At 33.2% G+C, this 22,040-nt stretch overlaps 1 protein-coding gene and 1 long non-coding RNA gene across 2 annotated transcripts; one reads left to right on the top strand and one right to left on the bottom strand.

The window, feature by feature from the left end:
- The first annotated feature begins 584 nt into the window (after positions 1–584).
- Positions 585–5,161, top strand: LOC126722899 (uncharacterized). Its single transcript, XR_007654064.1, has 4 exons — positions 585–1,002; positions 2,010–2,076; positions 4,348–4,408; positions 5,088–5,161. It is a non-coding gene; the product is annotated as an uncharacterized LOC126722899 (long non-coding RNA).
- A 15,382-nt stretch (positions 5,162–20,543) lies between these two features.
- On the bottom strand, positions 20,544–21,523 carry LOC126722897 (uncharacterized). Its single transcript, XM_050426049.1, has one exon. It carries the CDS (start codon positions 21,331–21,333, stop codon positions 20,722–20,724), a length of 612 nt encoding a protein of 203 aa, XP_050282006.1. The 5' UTR covers positions 21,334–21,523; the 3' UTR covers positions 20,544–20,721.
- Positions 21,524–22,040: the final 517 nt, after the last annotated feature.

Here is a 22,040-nt window from a genome sequence, read left to right as displayed (position 1 = left end):
TCATTCTGAGTATGTTCATGCTCAAACTATATACCTTTTTATCTTGTTTAAGTCTAAGCTTTTGTAAAATTTATAGCCGTATTACACCTCCAACTAACCAGAATGTGTATGTTGTATTTTTATTTTTTATTTTTCTTTCACTATCTTGTAATGGATGGTGAAGGAAAGCGTGCTTTAGTTGCTTGATGAAAAAAGGAAAAAAAAAAAAAAAATTGTCCCTTAATCGTTCTCTCATGGTCCTGTTATTACTATGCCACTCCTGGATGGTTTACGAAACCGGAGAAGTTTCTGAAACAGCATGACATTAGTGAATGTCTGGTTATGTAAAAGAGTCATATTTATTCATAAATTAAAAACTCAAGAGAGAGTATGTGTGTTGTATATCATTTATCTAATATGCAATAATAAGTCTGCTTTTGTTCATATATAAACTATTCCATCTGCTCCCTCACAACTTATAATTGATGTTTTCGTTTTCCCCATGGCATGGTTTGCAATAGGAAATTATTTTCCAGATATTCTCTTATTCATGAAAAGTTTTTTATGTAAGAGATAGATAGATAAATAGATAGATACATGAATAAACAAAAAGATATATACAATATTTGAAGAGGCATTTCCAAAGCTTTCCTGTAAAATATCTTCCCATGTAGTAACTCCCTAAACATTATATTTCATGTGCTGACTGTTTTTCTAGTGAGCCACATTAAATATGTACTTGTAATGGAGCACTATATGTGAACATTAGTAACCTTAAAGTCAGATATGATTACATTTTTTTTCTCCTCCTCTTGAAAGGTGCATTGAAGTCAGCTTTACTATGAGTAAGCATTTGTGTAAATCATTTTATCTTAATGGCGGGATATTTTTGGGAAGCTTTGCATTTGGAAGTTAATTGCATCAGTTTTTGCCTTTTCATCTACACCAGAATTGTTGTTTGGACTCTACCTGCTATGCTATTTCAGGGTCTTTGAGAGGCAGATAGGTTCCAATAAGTACTCAGTGAGTAAACATCTAGCTTAAATTACTTATGAGCTCAAATTTAATACTTATGTATTATTATTATATATGTCTTTTGCAGAAATTATATCACACATACTGAATTTCCACTATGATGCAAATTTCTAAGCATGTATGCATGGGAAATTTTTTTTTCAAAGCATCTTTACGAAGCTCACCATTTTTATCTGATTATTTTTCCTTGTACCTGCTCAATCTGGTTAGGCCTTAGCAAATTATAATTATTCACATTTTGTTGGGCAGTATAACTGCATTATGTGGCTCAATACAATCATGCCTAAATGTAAAAAATATTGGCGAAAGACTTCATTGTTGTTATAAGGGGTTTGGTTATAATTATAAAAAAAGGGTTTGGTCTTTTTATAATACAAGATTAAGATACCGCAACACAACTATTCTTTATTGTAAATAAAATTGCTTTGTTCTTGTTAGTTCCTTCTAGAACTCTAGGCTTTGGCTACTTAAACAACCTACCTTCTCAGAATGCTAGTGTTTTCAGCATCCTAAAGAAGTTTTTAGTTTGTTTTCCTTCAAAAAGCTTGGGTTTGAATTCAACAAAAATCCTTGCTTTATAATGCTCCCATTTACAACAACATGGGTTTGGAACATGCAACAGATAATCATGAGCTTAACATCGCAGGGGTAACATTTATTGGATCCTCTGTGCTTCTCCTTTTTAGTTTTACAGGTCTGTGTTTTTATAATCTAAGAAACTTAACTCTGGTAAATGATAACAAATTTAAATGGAAGTTTCTTTAATTCGATTAACTGTGTTTATATATTCTTTTATGTCTGGCATTTCTTAGTAAAGTTATATTCATTCATGTATACTTATTATGTGTTAATCCCTCCATTATTCAATTGTCAAACAGTGGAAACAGAGAAGGAAAAAGAAGATAAATAAATAACAAAGATTAATCTTCTTCACTTTGGTATGCTAATAACTTTTAGCCTTTTTGTTTCTAAAATTTGTCTGCCCCATTATACAGGTCTTTATCTTGTTCTCTGTAATAGCTTCATTACTCTTTGAGGTCCTTGCTCTAGCAATTCTTAAAGGTACTCGTTGTTCTATACTTCTAGATTATGTTTTTTTTTTTTTTTTCCTTTAAATTTCTTCTTTTCATTAATCTCTTTGTGTTTTTTTATATCTTCAAGTCATCTTTTTTATAATCATCTTGCCTTTTGGTTCTTAGTTACCTTTGTTTTCCTGCTTACTCTACTACATTTACCATGTGGCTTGGATTTATTTTATTTTCAAAAGAGACTGGCTTTTTTATCAAATAATTAGTACATAATCTCATAGAAAATATATTTACTTGATTGGTAAGCTTACAACAAATCTAGTGCATTTTGAATATACAACATTTCCCTCCATATTAACTTATGGGAGGAGGTGTCATTTGAGCTAGAGCTCATTGTCATCTCATAGAAAATATATAACAACTGCAAAGCATAAATAACGCTTCACCTAATGGCAAAGCAAGATAAATCATTCAAAGCAAGGTACTTGGCATTATTGAAGAGAAGTACAGTAGTGGAATTTGAAAGGCAATTCATCCATGTCTTATGTGGTGTGTGTGGAGAGAGTGAAATACCTAGACTTGTGAGGGTTTGTTAAAAAATAATTTTTGGAGTTAAAAGCTCCTATTTCTTCAATCTTAATGTTTGGATGGATGGCACTAGTAAGTTTATTTTTTAATTACTAGAGTTTGTGGAGTTCTTGGATTTCAGTAAGTAGTTATTGCATTTTTTTGTGACATAGATGGATGCCATTCAACAGTAAAGATTTAAATTTCAAAAATCTATAGTTAGTACATGATGTTGTGTCATTTAACATCACTTACCATAAATTATCGTCCCTCATTTTGTAGAATGAGTTTTTTATGATAGGCACTTTAAATACATTTAGATTTTTCAAATTATATCTTAAACATGAAATGTTTCCTGTTTATTTTAAAGCAAAATGGAGAGGATCCTAGTCCCGCACATGCTACAGTTGTGCCTCTTGTTGGGACTTTTTAATCAAAGTTTATTTAATTACAGGGACAAAAAGTGGAGAAAATTATGTTGTACCATGGTAATAAAGGCGTTTTCACTAAATGAGTTTGAATAAATAAGTAAAAGGTGGAGAAACACTTTCTTGAAGGAAGAGAGTCAAAAAATCTGTTTTGTTTTTGTTTTTTTTAGGTAATAACGACATTTATTAAGAAGAAACAAATGTACAAGAGGAATCTAAGAAGTATTCAGGCTGTATACCTGAAGACTCCTATTACAATTACTTGAAAAGAGAATCTATAAAATCAAGTTTCCCTTAGTACGTGTCCTGTGTGCTTTATAAATTTTCTTTCAATGAAGTTTTTTACTTATTAAAAAAAAAAAAAAAAAAAAAAAAAAAAAAAAAAGAATCTATAAAATCAAGTAGCTTAGGTGGTCTATTCAGATCCAGTGAGAACCAATATAATAATGATCCTAGGAAGTTAGATTTAATCCCCTGTAGAGATGCTCCTTAATCTTCAAATATCTGCCTATACCTCTCCCTCCAAATATGCCACTTTAAGCAAACAGGAACTACATTCCATACTTCATTTCAGAAAGTTATGGACAATGTCACCAACCTTGAAGCAGATTTTTCACTGTCTTAGGCATTATCCAATTCACTCCAAATACTAGAAAAACAAAGTTTCATAATTCTGTGCCACTGGACAATGAAGTAGCAAGAGATTCACGGTTTCCTTGCTGTTCTTGCATGTAACACACTAATTTGCTAGCATCATACCCCTCTTCTCTAAGTTGTCATTGGTGAGAACTTTCACCAAGTCGTAGACAGAAGGATTTGTTTGTTCTCTGAATATAGCTGTTGAATCTCTAGTCTAGAAACCATGAGAAGGCCATTCCTTTTAAGTATTTCTCTCTTCACACTCCCCCCATCTATTTGTTTTGACCATATGTTTTTAATGCCTTTTTCAAAGCTGCTTGCTCAATTTATTTTTCATTTTTAGAAGTTTATAATATTGGCAAACAATAACAGTTAATGATTCTTGTTGAGGTCAGCGGTGACTTCAAATATGTACTTGCAGATTTTTGGTTCCTATAGACCATTTTTCATCATATAAGCTCTGATCTTGATCTTTGATGTTTAGTTGCTCATATGTGCTTGTCCATTACAAACTAAAATAAAAATACTTATATTTGGTGTGTAATATAATATTTAGCTTTCTTCTACATCTTACATGTGTACATGATTGGACCACATTGTGTACATGTGGTCCAAATTTCTACATCTTACTGTAATTCTTGTTTATTTTTGCTTTTTAATGGGGGTTTCAGGTAGGAAGACACTGAGCCACTTGCGATTCTTCTTCATCTTCCACTGCTTGCTGAAGATAAGGTAGCTTTATTTTCATTACTCTCTTTGTGTGGAAATGCACCTGTGTCTAATATATGATTATAAGAAAGAAAAAGATTATTCCCTAAGCTAGCTATAGCTGTGCTTCTTTTAGCCGCGTTTACAAATACGGCTAAAACGATATACCTATAGCCGCGTTTTATAAATCGCGGCTATCAGGCAGCTCTAATTGTAATAAGTGAATGCATTAGTTAAGGATTTTTATTTATATTTATTTTCCATTTTAAATTTACTTTAAAGAAGTGGTAAATGATCATTGAGATTATGTTTGGATGACCTTATTTTGACTGTCTTATTTGTTTTAAAATATAACTATAGTTTTTTTAAAAAAAGTGAGGCTTTAAAAAACTTTACATCAGTTGTTGGAGAAATTCAATTTACATTTTAATCTAAAACAAACAGAACCTTAGCATATAAAGTTCATGGTTGGGCATCTACTATTTTCTAGTTCCTATCTCTATGGTATTTAAAGATACAAGTGAGTGTAGTATTATAATAATTAAAAAATTTAGGTTGAATCACCACTATTGAATCCAAAGTGGTTATTCAGCACATATTGATGAACATACAAATAGCATCATTGCACTACATTTATAGTTATGCAAGTATTGTATGATTTTGAGATATATTATCTTTTTTTTTCTTTTTTTTTTTTTGGTAGAAATACGATGCATTACAACAAGAAAACTAACCAGAACCAGCTATAACAGGGCATACCCTATTAACATACAAGCCATTCTTATCAAAAAACAGAGACTCCAAAATGTCCACAGGCGGACCATGGAAGTGAACAAAATCTAACTCTTGCTCCACGCCCATTTTTGCCAGTAAGTTGGCGCACCGATTAACTTGACGATAGCAGTGATTGATCTGCACCTGATGGAGACAGGCTACAAGCTGCCTACAGTCATCCAGCAAAGGGGAAACAACATTATTTACGTAGCTTGAGTTTTTTAGGACATCCACCACCACCTTAGCATCTACCTCAACAATGACACAAGGAATATTAAGGTCACATCAAAGCATGAGACCATCTTTTTATATTATCACATGTAGGAGACAACTTCTTTTTTGGAAGTACTTATCTTGGTATTACGAAGGTTATAATTATTACTTAGCTATTAATATGTGATTTGTTAATATCTTATTCCAACAATTATGCTTAAATTTTTCTAGAACATATCACACTAAGTTATGCTTGATTTAGTGTTATGATTTAGAAAATTTAAAGCATAGGTTACTCTTGAATTAGTGTTATATGTTCTAAGAAAATCTAAGCATACTTGGGTCTATCTGTTCTTAACAAATCACCTATGAATCTAATTTTAAGGTTTATTGGCTCCGCAATAACAAATGTTGTTATAGGTTAGATTCTGTAAATCTTGTATGGCAATGGATAAAAGTTGGATGGAGAAGAAGAGGGGTGACATGGAATATGTTCAAGGTGTAGTTAGATTTGTGGAATTTGCATCTTTACATGCGCACGATGGGAAGATCTTCTATCCTTGTACCAAATGTGTGAATCTGAACTTAGTACCACCACTTCTGGCACGTGATCATATGTGGAGTAAGGGGATTCTTCGAAGTTACAAACATTGGAAATTTCATGGAGAATCGGCGGCTGCGCCGACGGCTCTTGAATGTGAGAGTACTCATGTGCAAGACTTCCTAAATCAATACGATGATTTCCATGGGATGTTGCACGATTTGTGCCCCACGCATGAAATGGCACCCAAACCAATGGAAGAAGGTCAAAGTGTGCAACAACTGGCTGAAAGTTCGATTGATGATGCACAAAATATATAAAACTCTAGCTAACGTTAATTAATATTCAAACTTATTTAGCTTAGACGGTTTCTCAAAGATAATAGTGTTAGTGTTTCTAATCCTACTCCAGTTATAGTGATAGCAAGAGCACAATCCAATTAGTACATAATGTTGGAATATTTTTATATAAAATACAATATATTAAATATTTATTAATATCTTATATAAGTAATTTAATGTTTATTCATTTTTAATTAATTGGTTTTAACCTTTGCCTTAATTGGCTTGTAAATGTCAAACGTTTTTTTTTTAGTTGTACAGCTATTTAGTTACCCGCATACACTGAGAACCAATTGGTATCTTAGTTTGATGATCAAAAACATCATCAGGAATGGACGCCATAGATTGAAATTCTTTAAAAAAATAAAGAACTTATCTTTTCTATATATACAGTTCTATATGTCCGGCTATGTTGAGAAATATAGAAAAACAACTTTTTAACTTAATATATTTTCATACAATAGAAAATTATTATATATTTTATTTGTCAATTTTCTTCACTTGAGAAAGTATATATCCATGGGTTTTAGTTAGCTCAATTAGTAAAGTCTCTGATGGTTGAATAAGAGATTTAAGATTCAATCCCAACTTACACCAAAAACCAATTGGTGTCTTAATCCGATAATAAAGAACTTATCTTTTCTATATATACAGTTCTATATGTCCGACTATGTTGAGAAATATAGAAAAACAACTTTTTAACTTAATATATTTTCATACAATAGAAAATTATTATATATTTTATTTGTCAATTTTCTTCACTTGAGAAAGTATATATCCATGGGTTTTAGTTAGCTCAATTAGTAAAGTCTCTGATGGTTGAATAAGAGATTTAAGATTCAATCACAATTTACACCAAAAACCAATTGGTGTCTTAGTCCGATAATAAAGAGTTATTATCAAAAGTGGACGTCATAAGTTGAAACTCTAAAAAAAAAAAAAAAAATGTATATCCCTACTATGTTACAATTTTTTCTAGGTAATAAAAAAGGACTATTAAGAGTTTCTATCTTACAAACAGTGTAGGCTTATAAGGATAATCAACGAAAGTGACTGGATTGTTATATCCCAAGAATGGCATGCACAATGTTTAGTCTACTACAACGAAAACCCCGTAGATGCGTGTATCGTCTCAAGACAGTGACATAGTATACGCCTCAACCTCACCATCTAAAAACATTTATAAATTGACTGCAATTTGCTTCTGATGTTTTTGATTAATTTGAAACATCATCAAAGTAATATCTTGCTAATATTCTCTAATTTTATGGTATATTATAATTTATGTGAATTTTTATTATTTAAATGATATTTTGAATGTAATGAAATTCAATTTATTTATTAATTATTGTTCTTAGGAACAACAATTTGAGACGATACAATGTTTACGGGAAATATGATGTGATTATATATATTCTTGTTATATATATATATATATATATATATGAAAAATTAGAAAACTCACTATATATATTTCTTGTCCATGAATAAAATCATTCTAGATTTTTCTTTGAATTTATTGGTTATAAATGTATTAATAAATTGTTTGTGGTGGCATATGGAATGGTGGCTGTGGAATGACAATTTTGTGGAGACTCAACTTTGAAGCCTTGGAGATTGATGGCGGAAATCTTAACAAAGAAAAATTATAAAATCCATATAGTGGACAAGTGATGTGGTCCACCATTCCATTAAAAAACTTCTACTTATTTAAAATTGTTAGTTAAAAAAAATTTAAAACAAAAATTAATTGCTGACTCAGCAATTTTAAACAAGTGGAAGTTTGCAATAAAATATCTCTTATTTTATTTGATATATTAATACCATATAATAATAAAATTTTGTAAGCAAACACTTAAAATATTTTGCTATGGCCTAAATATGTGTATATATATAATAATTTAATTTAGGTCATATGTTAAAAAAAATTATGCATGACATATAATTAGATATCTACATGAGAATTGAAAATACAATGAATTTGTATTTCTGAAATTCCTAATCTTGTTAAGGAAATATGGGAAGTAATTGATATAGCTATATATATACTTGCGATTTCCATAATAGTTTGCTATGTGGTTTAATGGGAAAAATTTAAGCCTTTTGTAATGTCCGAATTCCCATTGTAACTTTTTTTTTTTTTTTTTTTTGAGAGAGAGTTTCAACCTATAGTGTCCGCTCTTGATGATAGCTATTTATCATCAGACCAAGACATCAATCAGTTTTTGGTGTAGGTAGGGATTGAACTCCAGATCTCTTATACAACCATCAGAGACTTTACTAGTTGAGCTAACTGGAACCCATCCCATTGTAACTTTTGTTTCAATATCGGTAGTTTCTTACCAATTTCAAATCTTAGCGTTAGCTATATTTGGAATTTCTTTAATGCCTAGCATTTGGCTGAATATAAATATAAGATTCATATATATATATAGAGAGAGAGAAAGGTTCAAGTTACACCTGATATAACTCTATAAGAGTTCCCCCAAAAAAAAAAAAAAAAACTCAATAAGAGTTACACCATTTTTAAACCATTGATTCCTATTAAATCTAATGGTAGATAGAAAGTGTCATTAACTCTCTCCAACATCTTATTAAACGTCTTGTAACCTTATAAACATTTTGTAACCTTATAGAAAATTCAAAACACCGATAATTACTCTATGAGACTATGACCTCTTCTGTGGTATCATTGAAAGAATAAGAAAAACTTGCTTGGCGAGCTCTGGACCGTGTAGTGAAGGAAAAAAATATATATATATATATATATATATATATTAATTTCAAGACCTTATCAAAGTGATCTGTATTTAGTATTAAGTGTTTACAGTATATATATATTGTTACTGATGAGTTCTATTTTATATAAATTAAATTACAAAGTGATAAACACTAAATAAATACAAGTTCAAATAAAATATAAATATCCTAGTATTTATCTTAAGAATAACTGTGAGTCAGTATAATACTCTTTTTTTTTTAGCCAGTAATACTTTCAATTGTGAATGGAGTCATGCTCTGGCTTCTTATAAAATACTAAACTATAGTAGCATATATTAACCCAAAAAGAATGGCCAGGTGCTGTTTAAATTTAATGAGGTTTTAAATAAATAATAAATAAGGACAGAGAAATAAAAATGTTATTATAAGTGTAAAGCATTAGCATTTAATGTCTTTTTTTTAACCATTAGATCTATAAGAAATCTATGGTCTTAAAAAAGTTACCCCTAGAATAACTTAAACCCATTTCATATATATTATATATATATAGACACACATATATAGAATCTTCAAAATTACCAATCAATTAATGCTTTATGATGCCTGCTGTCAAAAACGTTTTCCTTACTGAATCTTATTGACAAGTGTGTCTATATACATGAATAATGGTTATACATTTCTACAGCTATGTCTTGAATTTCATGTGAAATTTGGAATAATTGAAAAATGCATATGTTTCATACAAGAAAAAATTTTGATGGGATTTATGAGTATTTGAAAAAATAAAATCTCTTGAATTTTTATGAACCCCACAAATTATGGTGTTTCTATTTTCAAGAACCATATTTTGAGAAGAGTTCACGTGGTTTTAAAAAATTAAAAATTTTATAAGGCACGTTTTTAATTTAAATTTTCTCAAATAGTGGGGGTATTGAAATTGAGGAATATGAGATTGAGAAAAAAAAGGTGTTTTGAGAAATACTATTTGGGACTCATAAAATAATTAATGATGATAATTTTGATTCATGTGAATTCTCTTGAGAATTAAAATAAAAAATTATGTTTTGGCCTAAGTGTGAAAAAGTTTATCCTTATTGTAAAAAGGGCACTCCTATCGTTAAGTAAGAACAATGGTGTCATATCAAGTCGGTATTCCTATTGTATATTATGAAAGATACAATGATGTCATTGTATAAGGTAGACACTTGTATTTGTGTCAAAAATAAAATGAGAATAAGTAGGCATTCTAATTATACAATTGTGGTATAATCATGCCAAGTTTTACAAAAATATTAAGTCCCTTATTCTTGTGAAATTATAAACATTTTTTTGTTCCGAAAAATGGTTCCTAGTAGTTAGTGACTACTAAATTACTAATCCTATGTCGATGCTAATAAAATCTACATCTCTTGCCATACATATATGAGTTGAGAAATGCTGGAAAATAATTTAAGTTTTTAAACAATTATCCAACTAGTATTTTGTGCTTAAGTAACGGCCACCAAGAGCAAGAGTAATATTTTGGTGGTTGATGTAATCTCTTCTTCTCTGAACCATATAGATGCGATCATTAATAAGGACACTGAAACAGCCTGGCGCTTCACCGGCTTCTATGGCGAACCGGAAACACATAGAAGGCATGAATCATGGGATCTACTCCGTAATTTACATAGCCGAAACTCAATGGCTTGGCTGTGTGCTGGGGACTTCAATGAGATTTTAAAGCAAAGTGAGAAGCTAGGGGGTCGGATGAGACCTTTGGGACAAATGCAACTCTTCAAGGATATTTTGGATGAATGTAGCCTTATGGACATTGGTTTTAAGGGCTCGCCTTTTACTTGGAGTAAGCATTATAGCAATGGAACTTCGATATGGGAAAGGTTAGATAGAGCTGTGGTCTCCTATGACTGGTTTGCAAAATTCCCAGGTGCTCGGGTTCATCATGTAGACAGTACAACTTCGGATCACAAGATTCTTTGGATTGAAAATTCGGAGTTGAATTGTGTACCGAGACAGAGATTGTTCAGGTTTGAGGAGATGTGGCTAGGAGAAAAGGGGTGTGGCGAGACAGTGGAAGGCATTTGGCAGGTCAGATATGAAGAGGAAGGAAGCACTAGAGTTATGAAAAAGGTAGAAAATTGTGGGAAAGCTCTAACACAGTGGAGCAAAGATTGTTTCGGCAATATTAAAAAACAATTAGAGCGAAAAAGAAGGGAGTTGGCACAGATTGAAAAAGTGGTCCTCCAAGGAGGGAATTCGGGCAGATTAGTGGAGCTCAAAAAAGAGATTAATTCTCTTATGGGTAAGGAGGAACGAATGTGGCGTCAGAGATCTCGTACCTTGTACCTTAAAGATGGAGACCGAAATACCAGATTTTTTCACTGTCGGGCAACACAAAGAAGACGTAAAAATCTCATTACCGGTATCAAAGATCAATCTAATACCTGGTGTACAAATCCTGAAGAAGTTTCGGCTACTTTTAAATCATACTTCCAGCAACTCTTTGCTACATCCAGCCCCGAGATCACGGAGTTAGACTTGGACTCTATTCCACGGGTAGTAACAGGTGAGATGAATGAGAGCTTGACAGAGGATTTTCAGGCATGGGAAGTGGAGCTTGCTTTGAAACAAATGGCACCACTAAAAGCACCGGGACCAGATGGGATGCCGCCTCTTTTTTTTCAGAATTTCTGGGATTTGGTAAGAGGTGATGTAATTCATGATGTTTTGTATTTTTTAAATTCTGGTTGTATTCCTAGCCCTTTAAATCATACATTCATCACTCTGATTCCTAAAACAAAAAATCCCGAGAGTGTTACTGAGTTTAGACCTATTAGCCTATGTAACGTGCTTTATAAGATTTTGTCAAAAGTTCTTGCTAACAGGCTGAAAAGAGTCCTTCCCAACATTATCTCAGAACACCAGAGTGCTTTCATCAAGGGGCGTTTAATCACAGATAATATTTTAGTGGCTTTTGAGACTTTGCACTACATGAAGAATCATAATTCCGGAAACTCGGGGTTCATGGCTCTTAAACTCGACATGAGTAAGGCGTATGACCGTGTTGAATGGTCTTTCCTAAAGGCGGTGATGGCACAAATGGGCTTTAATGAAAGGTGGATAGGATTGATCATGGAGTGTGTTACCACAGTCACTTACTCAATCCTGATCAATGGGGAACCCAGTGGAGAAATCAAGCCAGGCAGGGGTATTCGCCAAGGTGATCCTTTGTCACCATATTTATTCCTGCTTTGCTCAGAAGGCTTGCACAGGTTGATTCAAAAGGCAACGGAGAAAGGTGAAATTCATGGGGTGGCTATATGTCGAAATGGTCCTAAACTAACCCATTTGTTCTTTGCAGATGATAGCCTTCTGTTCTGCAGGGCTACCACTCAGGAGTGTGAAAAGGTGATGGAAATCCTTTCATCTTATGAAAAGGTTTCGGGGCAGAAATTAAATAGAGACAAAACATCTCTATTTTTTAGTAAGTCTACCCCAACTGATGTGCAAAGACAGATTATGGAAACTCTTGGAGTTAGTGAGTTGAAGCAATATGAGGAGTATTTGGGATTGCCGGCAATGGTGGGGAGGAATAAAAGAGCTAGTTTTGATAAACTGAAGCAAAGGGTGTGGAAGAGATTACAAGGGTGGGAGGGTAAGCTCTTATCACAAGCCGGTAGGGAAGTTCTTATCAAATCCGTTATTCAAGCAATCCCCACTTATACAATGAGTTGCTTTAAACTCCCTATTACCTTGTGTCAAGAGATTGAGTCCCTTACAAGAAAGTTTTGGTGGGGACAAAGGGGGGATAGAAGGAAGATTCATTGGGTTAGATGGGAGGATATGTGCCAACACAAAGATAAGGGGGGGATGGGTTTTAAGGATTTGACAATGTTTAATGAGGCGATGCTTGCTAAATTAGCTTGGAGACTCCTTCATGACGACAATTCTCTCTTTTTCCGAGTGTTCAAGGCTCGTTTTTTCCCAAGATGTTCCATTCTAGAAGCCAAGGAGTCTTCTTCGGCCTCTTACGCATGGAAAAGTATTCTCAAAGGTAGAGATGTCATCCAAAAAGGGGCTGCTTGGAGAGTGGGCGATGGGAAGATGATAAAGATTTGGGGAGACAATTGGCTGCCTTCACCTTCTTCGGCTAAAATCACAACACCGGTTCTATTTGGCCAAGAGAATTCAAGTGTGGAGGTGTTAATCAATCCGGTGACTAGAAGTTGGAGGACAGAGGTAATAGAGCATGTGTTCAGTACACAGGAAGCCGAGACTATCAAAGGCATCCCACTGAGTTCCACTAGCCAAAAAGATGTACTAGTGTGGCCTTTTACACCCTCTGGCATTTACTCGGTGAAATCGGGCTATCGGTTCCTTGTCGATAATTCTGCCCAACCTCATTCTTCAAACCAGGATGCGACTTTCTGGAAGAATTTGTGGAGTTTGGAAGTGCCGAGCAAGGTTAAAAATTTCGTATGGAGAGCTAGCAGGGAAGCTTTGCCGGTGAAAGACAATCTCCGTCGAAGACGGATCACCACAGAGGGGCTGTGCGAGACCTGCAAAACAGGGGAGGAAACATGCTCACATGCAATTTTCTTTTGTTCTGATGTGCAGGTAATGTGGAATTCAGTCTCCCAATGGCAATGGCTTTCGGAAATGCCAGGCAGTAGCGTGAAGGATGTCTTCAAGCGAGCTTTTGATGAGAGGATGGACGTGGAGTTACTGGCGTTTACCAGCTGGGCTGTGTGGAACAGACGGAACAAAGTGCGTCTCAAACTACAAGCTTGCCCTCTTGATCAGATTCATGTTTTATCTCAGGAATGGAAGAACGAATTCCAGCTCATACATCACCAATTGGGGACGCCTCAACACAGGAAGCATGTTCGATGGAAGCCACCAGACCAAGGGTGTTACAAGATCAACTATGACGGAGCAGTCTTCACGCAGCAAAGGAAAGCTGGTCTCGGCGCTGTGATCAGAAATGAAAAAGGCGAGGTGTTGGCTTCAATGACACAGCTTGCGCCACTCCCAACAACAGTGGCACAAGTTGAAGCCTTAGCAGCGAGGCGTGCCATGGAATTTGCACTTGAACTTGGTCTCAACAGAGTTATTCTAGAAGGTGACTCGGAGGTTATCTGCAAAGAACTTCAAGACCAAAGTTCATCTCTAGCTCTGCATGGACACATTCTGCAAGATGTTAAATACTTGGCAGGAGCTTTCCAATCTGTAAAGTTCTCTCAAACACGTCGTCAAGGGAATACTGTCGCTCATGCATTGGCACGAAGGGCTATTAAGGAATCAATTTTAAAGGTCTGGATGGAAGATGTACCACCAGACATTTACCATTTTGTACTGGCTGATTTAGCCAATAATGATTAATAAAATAATTAAGCTTCTTCCTCAAAAAAAAAAAAAAAGAGCAAGAGTAATATAAAAAAAAAAATGATATATCATGTATAAAGTGGTTTCTACTATACTAGAAACACATACATGATAGCATACAACTGTATTGAATATATAGTGATGAAAAAATAAATAAATGAATGTGATTACCACTAGCCATGTATATGATGATACAATCAAAAAGCTAATTAAACTTAAGCTAATGAAGAAGCAAATAGCATATGTTTATGGTTTTGAGAAAAGATGAATCTATCTTATATTAGCACTATTTATTATAATATTGTTATATAAAATAAAGTGTTGTTTCCCAAGACTTCTGAGTTATTATGTAAATGAAATGATAAAATCTCTATTTAGGGTCCGTTTGGATACAACTTATTGTTGCTGAAACTGAAAACTGAAAACTGAAAACTGAAAACTGAAAACACTGTAGCAAAATAATTTTTAAATGTGTAAATAGTACCGTGGGACCCATTTTTAATATTTTTTAATGCGTGAACAGTGTTGCTACAGTACATGAACAGTACTGATACGGTGCAAAACAGTAACTTATGTCCCCTAAAGTCAACAAAAGCGGGCAGAAGGAAAAAAAAAAAAAAAAAAAAAAAACAAAGGAAACGCAGCACCAAACGTGGACGCAGGAAAACGGGCAAGCCAAACGCTCACTTAGAGTCAAAGGTCTAGATGTACTTCGAGGGGGATGAAACTAAAGTCCAAAGAAATTAAATTACCTATGAAGATACCCGACCTAGGGACTGGAGATCCCAGGAACTAGGTTCAAAGGGAAGAACGAATCATAGAGTAGTTTGTATAACATGCACTAAATTTTGAGTACAATTACTCTTGTCCCTTGCTATGATATAAGTGCATGTATCTCGTATATATGTAGGATGTGTTTTATATTAAAAAACTTTTAATGTGATCTATAACTCTTATGAGTAGGATGTTAGAGTTACGAGAGCATCCTTTGATAGATACACCTAATTGAGCATGGAAGTGGGGCCGCTTCCTTTAAGAATAGGGTTGATTCTCTAAATTGCTCATGAAAGCTAGAATCAAGTACAAGGCTGTAAATGTGCTGGCTTAGAAGCTCATGGTAGAGTACTGGGATATTATGTGTGTGATGTAATGCCTTGCTTCCACATAAAAAGTCATAGTTCAAGACTTAGCTCACTATTGACTTTGGAACTACATTGCTAAAACACTAAATAAGGGTTTAAACCATTGGCACACTCATTATGCATTATATTCTATCTTAACTCAAAATTATGTTCTTCCTCAAAAAAAAAAAAAAAACTCAAAATTATGTATCTATGATTTTTATAAAAATAAGTTGGGGGATTGTTGGAATATTTTTATATAAAAAAAATATTTTAAACATTAATTAATATCTAATTTAAGTATTTTAATATTTATTCATTTTTAATTAATTGGTTTTAACCTATGCCTTAATTGGCTTGTAAATGTCAAACGTTTTTTTGAGCTGTACAGCTATTTAGTTACCGTTTTTATATAATGTGTATTTGATTCAATTTAATTGCCTTTTACCATCCATTTATAGGATAGTCAAAGGACATCAACGTTAGCTTTTTATCTTTGATTTGATGAGTCAAATAATATATGGAAAGAAGTTATGTCTAATGTTAATGTCATTAAACTTGGTATGTAATGACTAATGGAACATATCAAAAAATGGAACATATTTTTTCTATACATAGCCAGGGGCAGGACAGCTTGATGCATTCGGAGGCCCTAGGCGAAAATTGATTTGTGACTTTTTTATATATTTTAAGGACAAAGTTAAGTTATAAAATTGGTTCTAGCCTTAAGCTATTGTAGGGTCACAATTTGGAGCTCAAGCCCAAGAGGTATGGGGTCTTGTTCCAAGGAGCCCAGAAACAATGAATTTGTAGAGAATGAGTCGTAGAACTAGGTCCTAGCAAGTTCGACAACGGTTAGTATTGGATTATATAACAATTAAACAGAAATAAAACATGTTGACATCCATAGATTTTCAGTCCGAGGAGGTAAAATGAATATATATTGATCACCATTTGATTATTATGGCAGTTTAGATTGCTACAATATTCTCTTCTTTTTCTCTCCCCCCTCTTCCTTATAAGGACTCCCCATATTATATAGTCTTCTTGAAGCCATCGTGGTCCTACACTTGTCGATTATCTAGATCCCTACTTGAGTGTTTGTCCCATCGAACACCCCCCTTCAGCCTTCTGTGAGTTGTGGTGGCCAAGACAGCACTGTTCACAGGTCCTCTCCACATTAATGCGGCTAGAAAAGTAGCTGCAACGCATTTAATGCGATAGCAGCAGCCTCTCCTTGGATATTTTGCGTTTCCTTCTTCCCCACGGGTTTGTGAGACACGTCCTTATTGCTAATGCCTATTGGAGGGGTCCTTCTGATTGCCAGAGTGTATGTTTGAGCTATATTCATCACGTTCGAGGAGGCATTCCTCCTCGGATCATCCTTCAAATGCCCTTTGCCTATGAGAGCTAAGTTGGAAATCCCTTTAGCAACCATTTCCTCTCCTCGAACTTTGCTAATCGTCTCGAGTGGGGCCCAAAGCCCATTACATGATTTGGAGTCTTTGCCCCTACAGCTATAATCTTACTCAATAAAATAAATATTATTATTATTACTACATATTTTGAAAAACTAACTGTTGAATTGTATATTCTTTATAATCTTAATATACATGTCAAATTTTGTGTCAATCGGATATTATTTATTATATGATCTATAAGTTTATATTCTATGCATAACTTTAAATTACAAAAACTTGCAATTTAAACAATTTATTGATGACATGGCTATTGATCTTTAATTTTCTAGAAATTTTGCAAGTATAGAGGATATACGAAAAAGATATAATCCAACGGTAGATTTATCAAAATTCACCTCCAATAAATAGATATTGAGTAAAGTTGTAACCTTAGACTACAACCAATTTTATAGCTAAAATTTGTCCATATTTAAATATGATTTTTTTTTGAGAAAAAAATTTAATATTACTTAAATTCTATTATCTTCTTTTAGATTCAAATTTACTAATTAACCATGTAGATTTTTTTTTCCTCTTAGGAAATCTATAGACACAAAAAAATTGACAAAAACTTTTCATAATTATTGATGTGGCAAATTGGTAGTGGTAAATAAAAAAGTAATGTTAGCAGTAGACCTAAATGAAAATTAGTAAAAGTTTGTCAACTCAACTATTATGAAAATGTTGTGAAATTCTGTGTATTGCTCTTTTTTTTGTGAAAAGTGCTATATTCACAATATTTTCACAACAAATTCTAAGTATTAAGTTATTACTGGTTCTAATTTGAACCCACCATTAAAATTACTTTTTTTTCCCACCAATAACAGCTTGTAATAACTTAGTACTTAGAATTTGTTGTGAAAAATGTTGTAGATGTAACATTTTTCTCTTCTTCTTTTTTCTTGTTTTTCATTTATAAACAAATATTATTTTATTTATTAGCTAATATTTGGGCTTAATGAATACTTTGTTAATAAAAAAAATTATTCTATTAGTTAAAATTTGGGGGCCTTTTCTATTAAGGGCCTTAGGTGACCGCCTCACTTACTTTTATAGAGCCGTCCCTATATACAACCCTATATGTCCAGTTATGTTGAAAAATATAGAAAAGCAACTTTTTATCCCAATATATTTTCATACAATTGGAAACAATGATATATTTTATTTGTCAGTTTTCTTCACTTGAAAAAGTATATATCCCTACTACACTATAATTTTTTTTTGGGTAATAAAAAAGTACTATTGAGAGCTTCTATCCTACAAGCAGTGTAGCCTTGTAAGGATAATTAGTAAAGGTGGTTGGGTTGTATCCCAAGGACGGCATGCACAATGTTTTAGTCTACTACATTGGAAATCTCGTAGACGAGTGTATAATCTCAGGACAGTGACATGGTCCACGCCTCAACCCTACCATCTAAAAACATTTAAGAATTGACGATAATTTGCTTCTAATGTTATGAGATTAATTTGAAGCATCATTTAGGTAACATCTCTCCATTATTCTCTAATTTTATAGTATATTATAATTTATGTGAATTATTATTATTTAAATAATATTTTGAATATAATAAAATTCAATTTATTTATCAATTATTGTTCTTAGTAACAACACATAACATTGTATTTCATGAGCGCACCAGAGATATAGAGATATACTGTCATTTTATTCACAATTGGTTGCATGAAGGAGTCATTTTATTCATAATTTGCATGAAGAAAGAAAATTGCAAAATTGTCTTCTTTTTTCGTTTTTTACTTTTTTTTTCATGAAAGTGTCATTTTCTGCTTCTTATTTCTTCTCAACTAGAAGTTTTTTGCGAATTCTTATTCCTCCATTTGCGTTCGCTATTTAGTATATATTCATATGTTTCCTTTCCTTCAAAGCATTCGAGTTTGAGGGGGGTGTCAGATTAATATGTTGTAATTTGCAGTTATATATTTATTTATTTGTGGGCTAGGGCTCAATCAGCCATTATTTTTTGGGCTCTTTAATTAATTAATTATTATTATTGTAGGTATTCAAGAATTTTTGTCTTTGGATTTGGCTTTGACTTTGGCTTTTTTGACTTGATTGTCTTGCCTTGACTTGGCTTGAATTTTTTTTGTCCCACATTAGAAAGATAGCTTTCCTCTTTCTCATTGATTCATCCCTTATAAGGTAGAAGGAGGAAAGCTATCTTTCCAATGTGGGACAAAAAGAATTCAAGCCAAGCTAAGCCAAGGCAATCAAGCCAAAGTCAAAGCCAAAGGCAAAAATTCTTAAGTACCTACAATAAAAGGATCATTTTATTGTAGGTACTCAAGAATTTTTACCTTTGATAGCTTTCCTCCTTCTACCTTGTAAGGGATGAACCAATAAGAAAGAGTACTATTAGTTTGGTTTTTATTGTAGGTACTCAAGAATTTTTGCTTTTGGATTTAGCTTTTTCTTTTTTGGCTTGATTGTCTTGCCTTAGCTTGGCTTGAATTCTTTTTGTCCCACATTGGAAAGATAGCTTTCCTCTTTCTGATTGGTTCATCCCTTATAAGGTAGAAGGAGGAAAGCTATCTTTCCAATGTAGGACAAAAAGAATTCAAGCCAAGCCAAGCCAAGGCAATCAAGTCAAAAAAGCCAAAGTCAAAGCCAAAGCCAAAGCCAAAGGCAAAAATTCTTGAGTACCTACAATAAAAGGATCCTTTTATTGTAGGTACTCAATAATTTTTACCTTTGATAGCTTTCCTCCTTCTACCTTGTAAGGGATGAACCAATGAGAAAGAGTACTATTAGTTTGGTTTTTATTGTAAGTATTCAAGAATTTTTGCCTTTGGCTTTTTTGGCTTGATTGCCTTGCCTTGGCTTGGCTTGAATTCTTTTTGTCCCACATTGGAAAGATAGAAAGAGAAAAGCTATCTTTCCAATGTAGGACAAAAAGAATTCAAACCAAGGCAAGGCAAGGCAATCAAGTCAAAAAAGCCAAAGCCAAAGTCAAAGGCAAAAATTTTTGAGTACCTACAATTATTATTATTATTATTAGACTCTACAATTATTTTGGGGGTTTAGGGCTAAATTGGTTGGTATTTTGAAATGTTTTGGACCTTCTAACGTTATTCCAAACCTCAAAGTATGTTACTGAAATTTACTAAAAAAAACAAAACATTATTGTTAGTAGCCCAATAAAAATTCATATCTGTACATATTAGGATTTTTTTTTTTTTTTTTTTTTTTTTTTTTTTTTTTTGCTTTCTACGTGTGTGTATATATATATATATTCTCCTTATTTGTTTAAATTTGACCGTAATAAAACAATACAAACTTGTCTAATTGGAAAGGGGGAGGAACCCTCTTTAATAACATAAACTTCTGGTACTCAAAACATTATTGTTAGTAGCCCAATAAAAATTCATATCTGTACATATTAGGATTTTTTTTTTTTTTTTTTTTTTTTTTTTTTTTTTTTGCTTTCTACGTGTGTGTATATATATATATTCTCCTTATTTGTTTAAATTTGACCGTAATAAAACAATACAAACTTGTCTAATTGGAAAGGGGGAGGAACCCTCTTTAATAACATAAACTTCTGGTACTCTTCCAATAAACCTCCACTTTATATGCAGACAATTGAGTTCACCTGAATTAGAATTAAAATTTCTTTTACTGAATAAATTAAAATTATGAACTCCATTATTTACTTACAATTTGTAAATAAATAAATAAATAAACAAATAAACAAATCTTCAATAATCAATAATTTGCTAAGTAGAGTGGCCTTCTTTTCAACCACCAAAATTATCGTCACAACAACTACTTGCTCTGGCTGCATTGGCTACCTTGTTGACCTTGTCCACAGCCATCTAAAACCACAGTCTTGACCTTGAAATACTCGAGCTTCAATGGTACTTCCCCTCCTTTTATAAAGGGTGTTCTTGGCGAGTCAATGCTCAAACTCCTTTGCAAGGTCCGGACTTTCATTTTTTCTGATTTTACTTGGGATACAATTGTACCAAATTTCTTAAGCAACTCCACAATTTCCTCTTGAAGTCCTGCGGGAAATATTTTCTTGAAAACTTCCTCTCTTCGAACGAAGAGTTCTCTGAAATATTCCAATACAGATAGCAACTTGGGATCAATTGGTTTTCCAAGCTTGTCTTGAAAAGTAAAGCAATTTTCACCCATGTCCCCAATATTTGTTTGAAGGAGACCACTTTCTAATAGGGACATATCATTGTACTTGCCCAAAAATGCATGGTTTTCTGTGCTTGTAGAGACTTCCATTGCTTCACCTGATGGCGATGGATACCCTTCTGGCCTCTCCAAAAATTGATGAACCTCATTAGCCAAGGACATGATACTCCTCTTCATACCCTCATTTGGTGGATACCCTTCAGGCCTAGGACTTACACGAACATCAGCCATGGAAATGGTATATAATCTTTGTAAGTTTAGAAAACTATGTAAGGCTTGGTGGAAAAGAATAAGAATGAATGTAAATTGAAGATAAGAAAAGGTTTTAGAGAACGAAGGATGAGATTGAACTTAGGCTTGGATGAAGTTGAAGGAAGCGCTATGTGATCTGTTAGGTATGGCCTTGATGGGCTTTGTTTGGGCATATATATAGGCGTTGGTTGGAATGTTGGTAATCCAGATTCTAGTTGAAATAATCAAGAGTGTCAAAGTATGGAAAATTTATCAGGCTATGACTAGGTCAACCAATTAAGCTACGCGTTGTTTGTTTATTACGGATTATATGAGCCGTTATTTTGACATCTTTCTCTCTAAAACTTTTTCCAAAGTGGTAGATTAGTCGCGACTCGCAAACATGAATGGACAAACTCATTTTGAAAATAGAATCAAATTAAGTCGTCTCTTTCTCAAGTTGTTAACAGGTAAATTACTGGTGAACATGAATGGACAAAATACTCATTTTGAATGAATCAAATTAAATGAACTAAAATAAAAGTCTCAAAAACTAAATAGATCAAAATAGAAACAATCACAAATTTTAAAGATCAAGATTCAAAAGTGCCATTTATTCTCTCTTTCATTTTTCCATTCACGTGTTTCTCGAGTTTTGATGAATATAATCTCTTGTCCTATACATACTACACGCTAAATAATTATAA

Source organism: Quercus robur, chromosome 4, assembly GCF_932294415.1.
Source record: "Quercus robur chromosome 4, dhQueRobu3.1, whole genome shotgun sequence".
In the NCBI taxonomy this organism is placed as follows: Eukaryota; Viridiplantae; Streptophyta; class Magnoliopsida; order Fagales; family Fagaceae; genus Quercus; species Quercus robur.
This window is presented reverse-complemented; position numbering and strand designations above follow the sequence as displayed.

Bases quoted from the DNA above. Each gene is read 5' to 3' on its own strand.
- LOC126722897 (XM_050426049.1), bottom strand. From the start codon at position 21,333: ATGGCTGATGTTCGTGTAAGTCCTAGGCCTGAAGGGTATCCACCAAAT.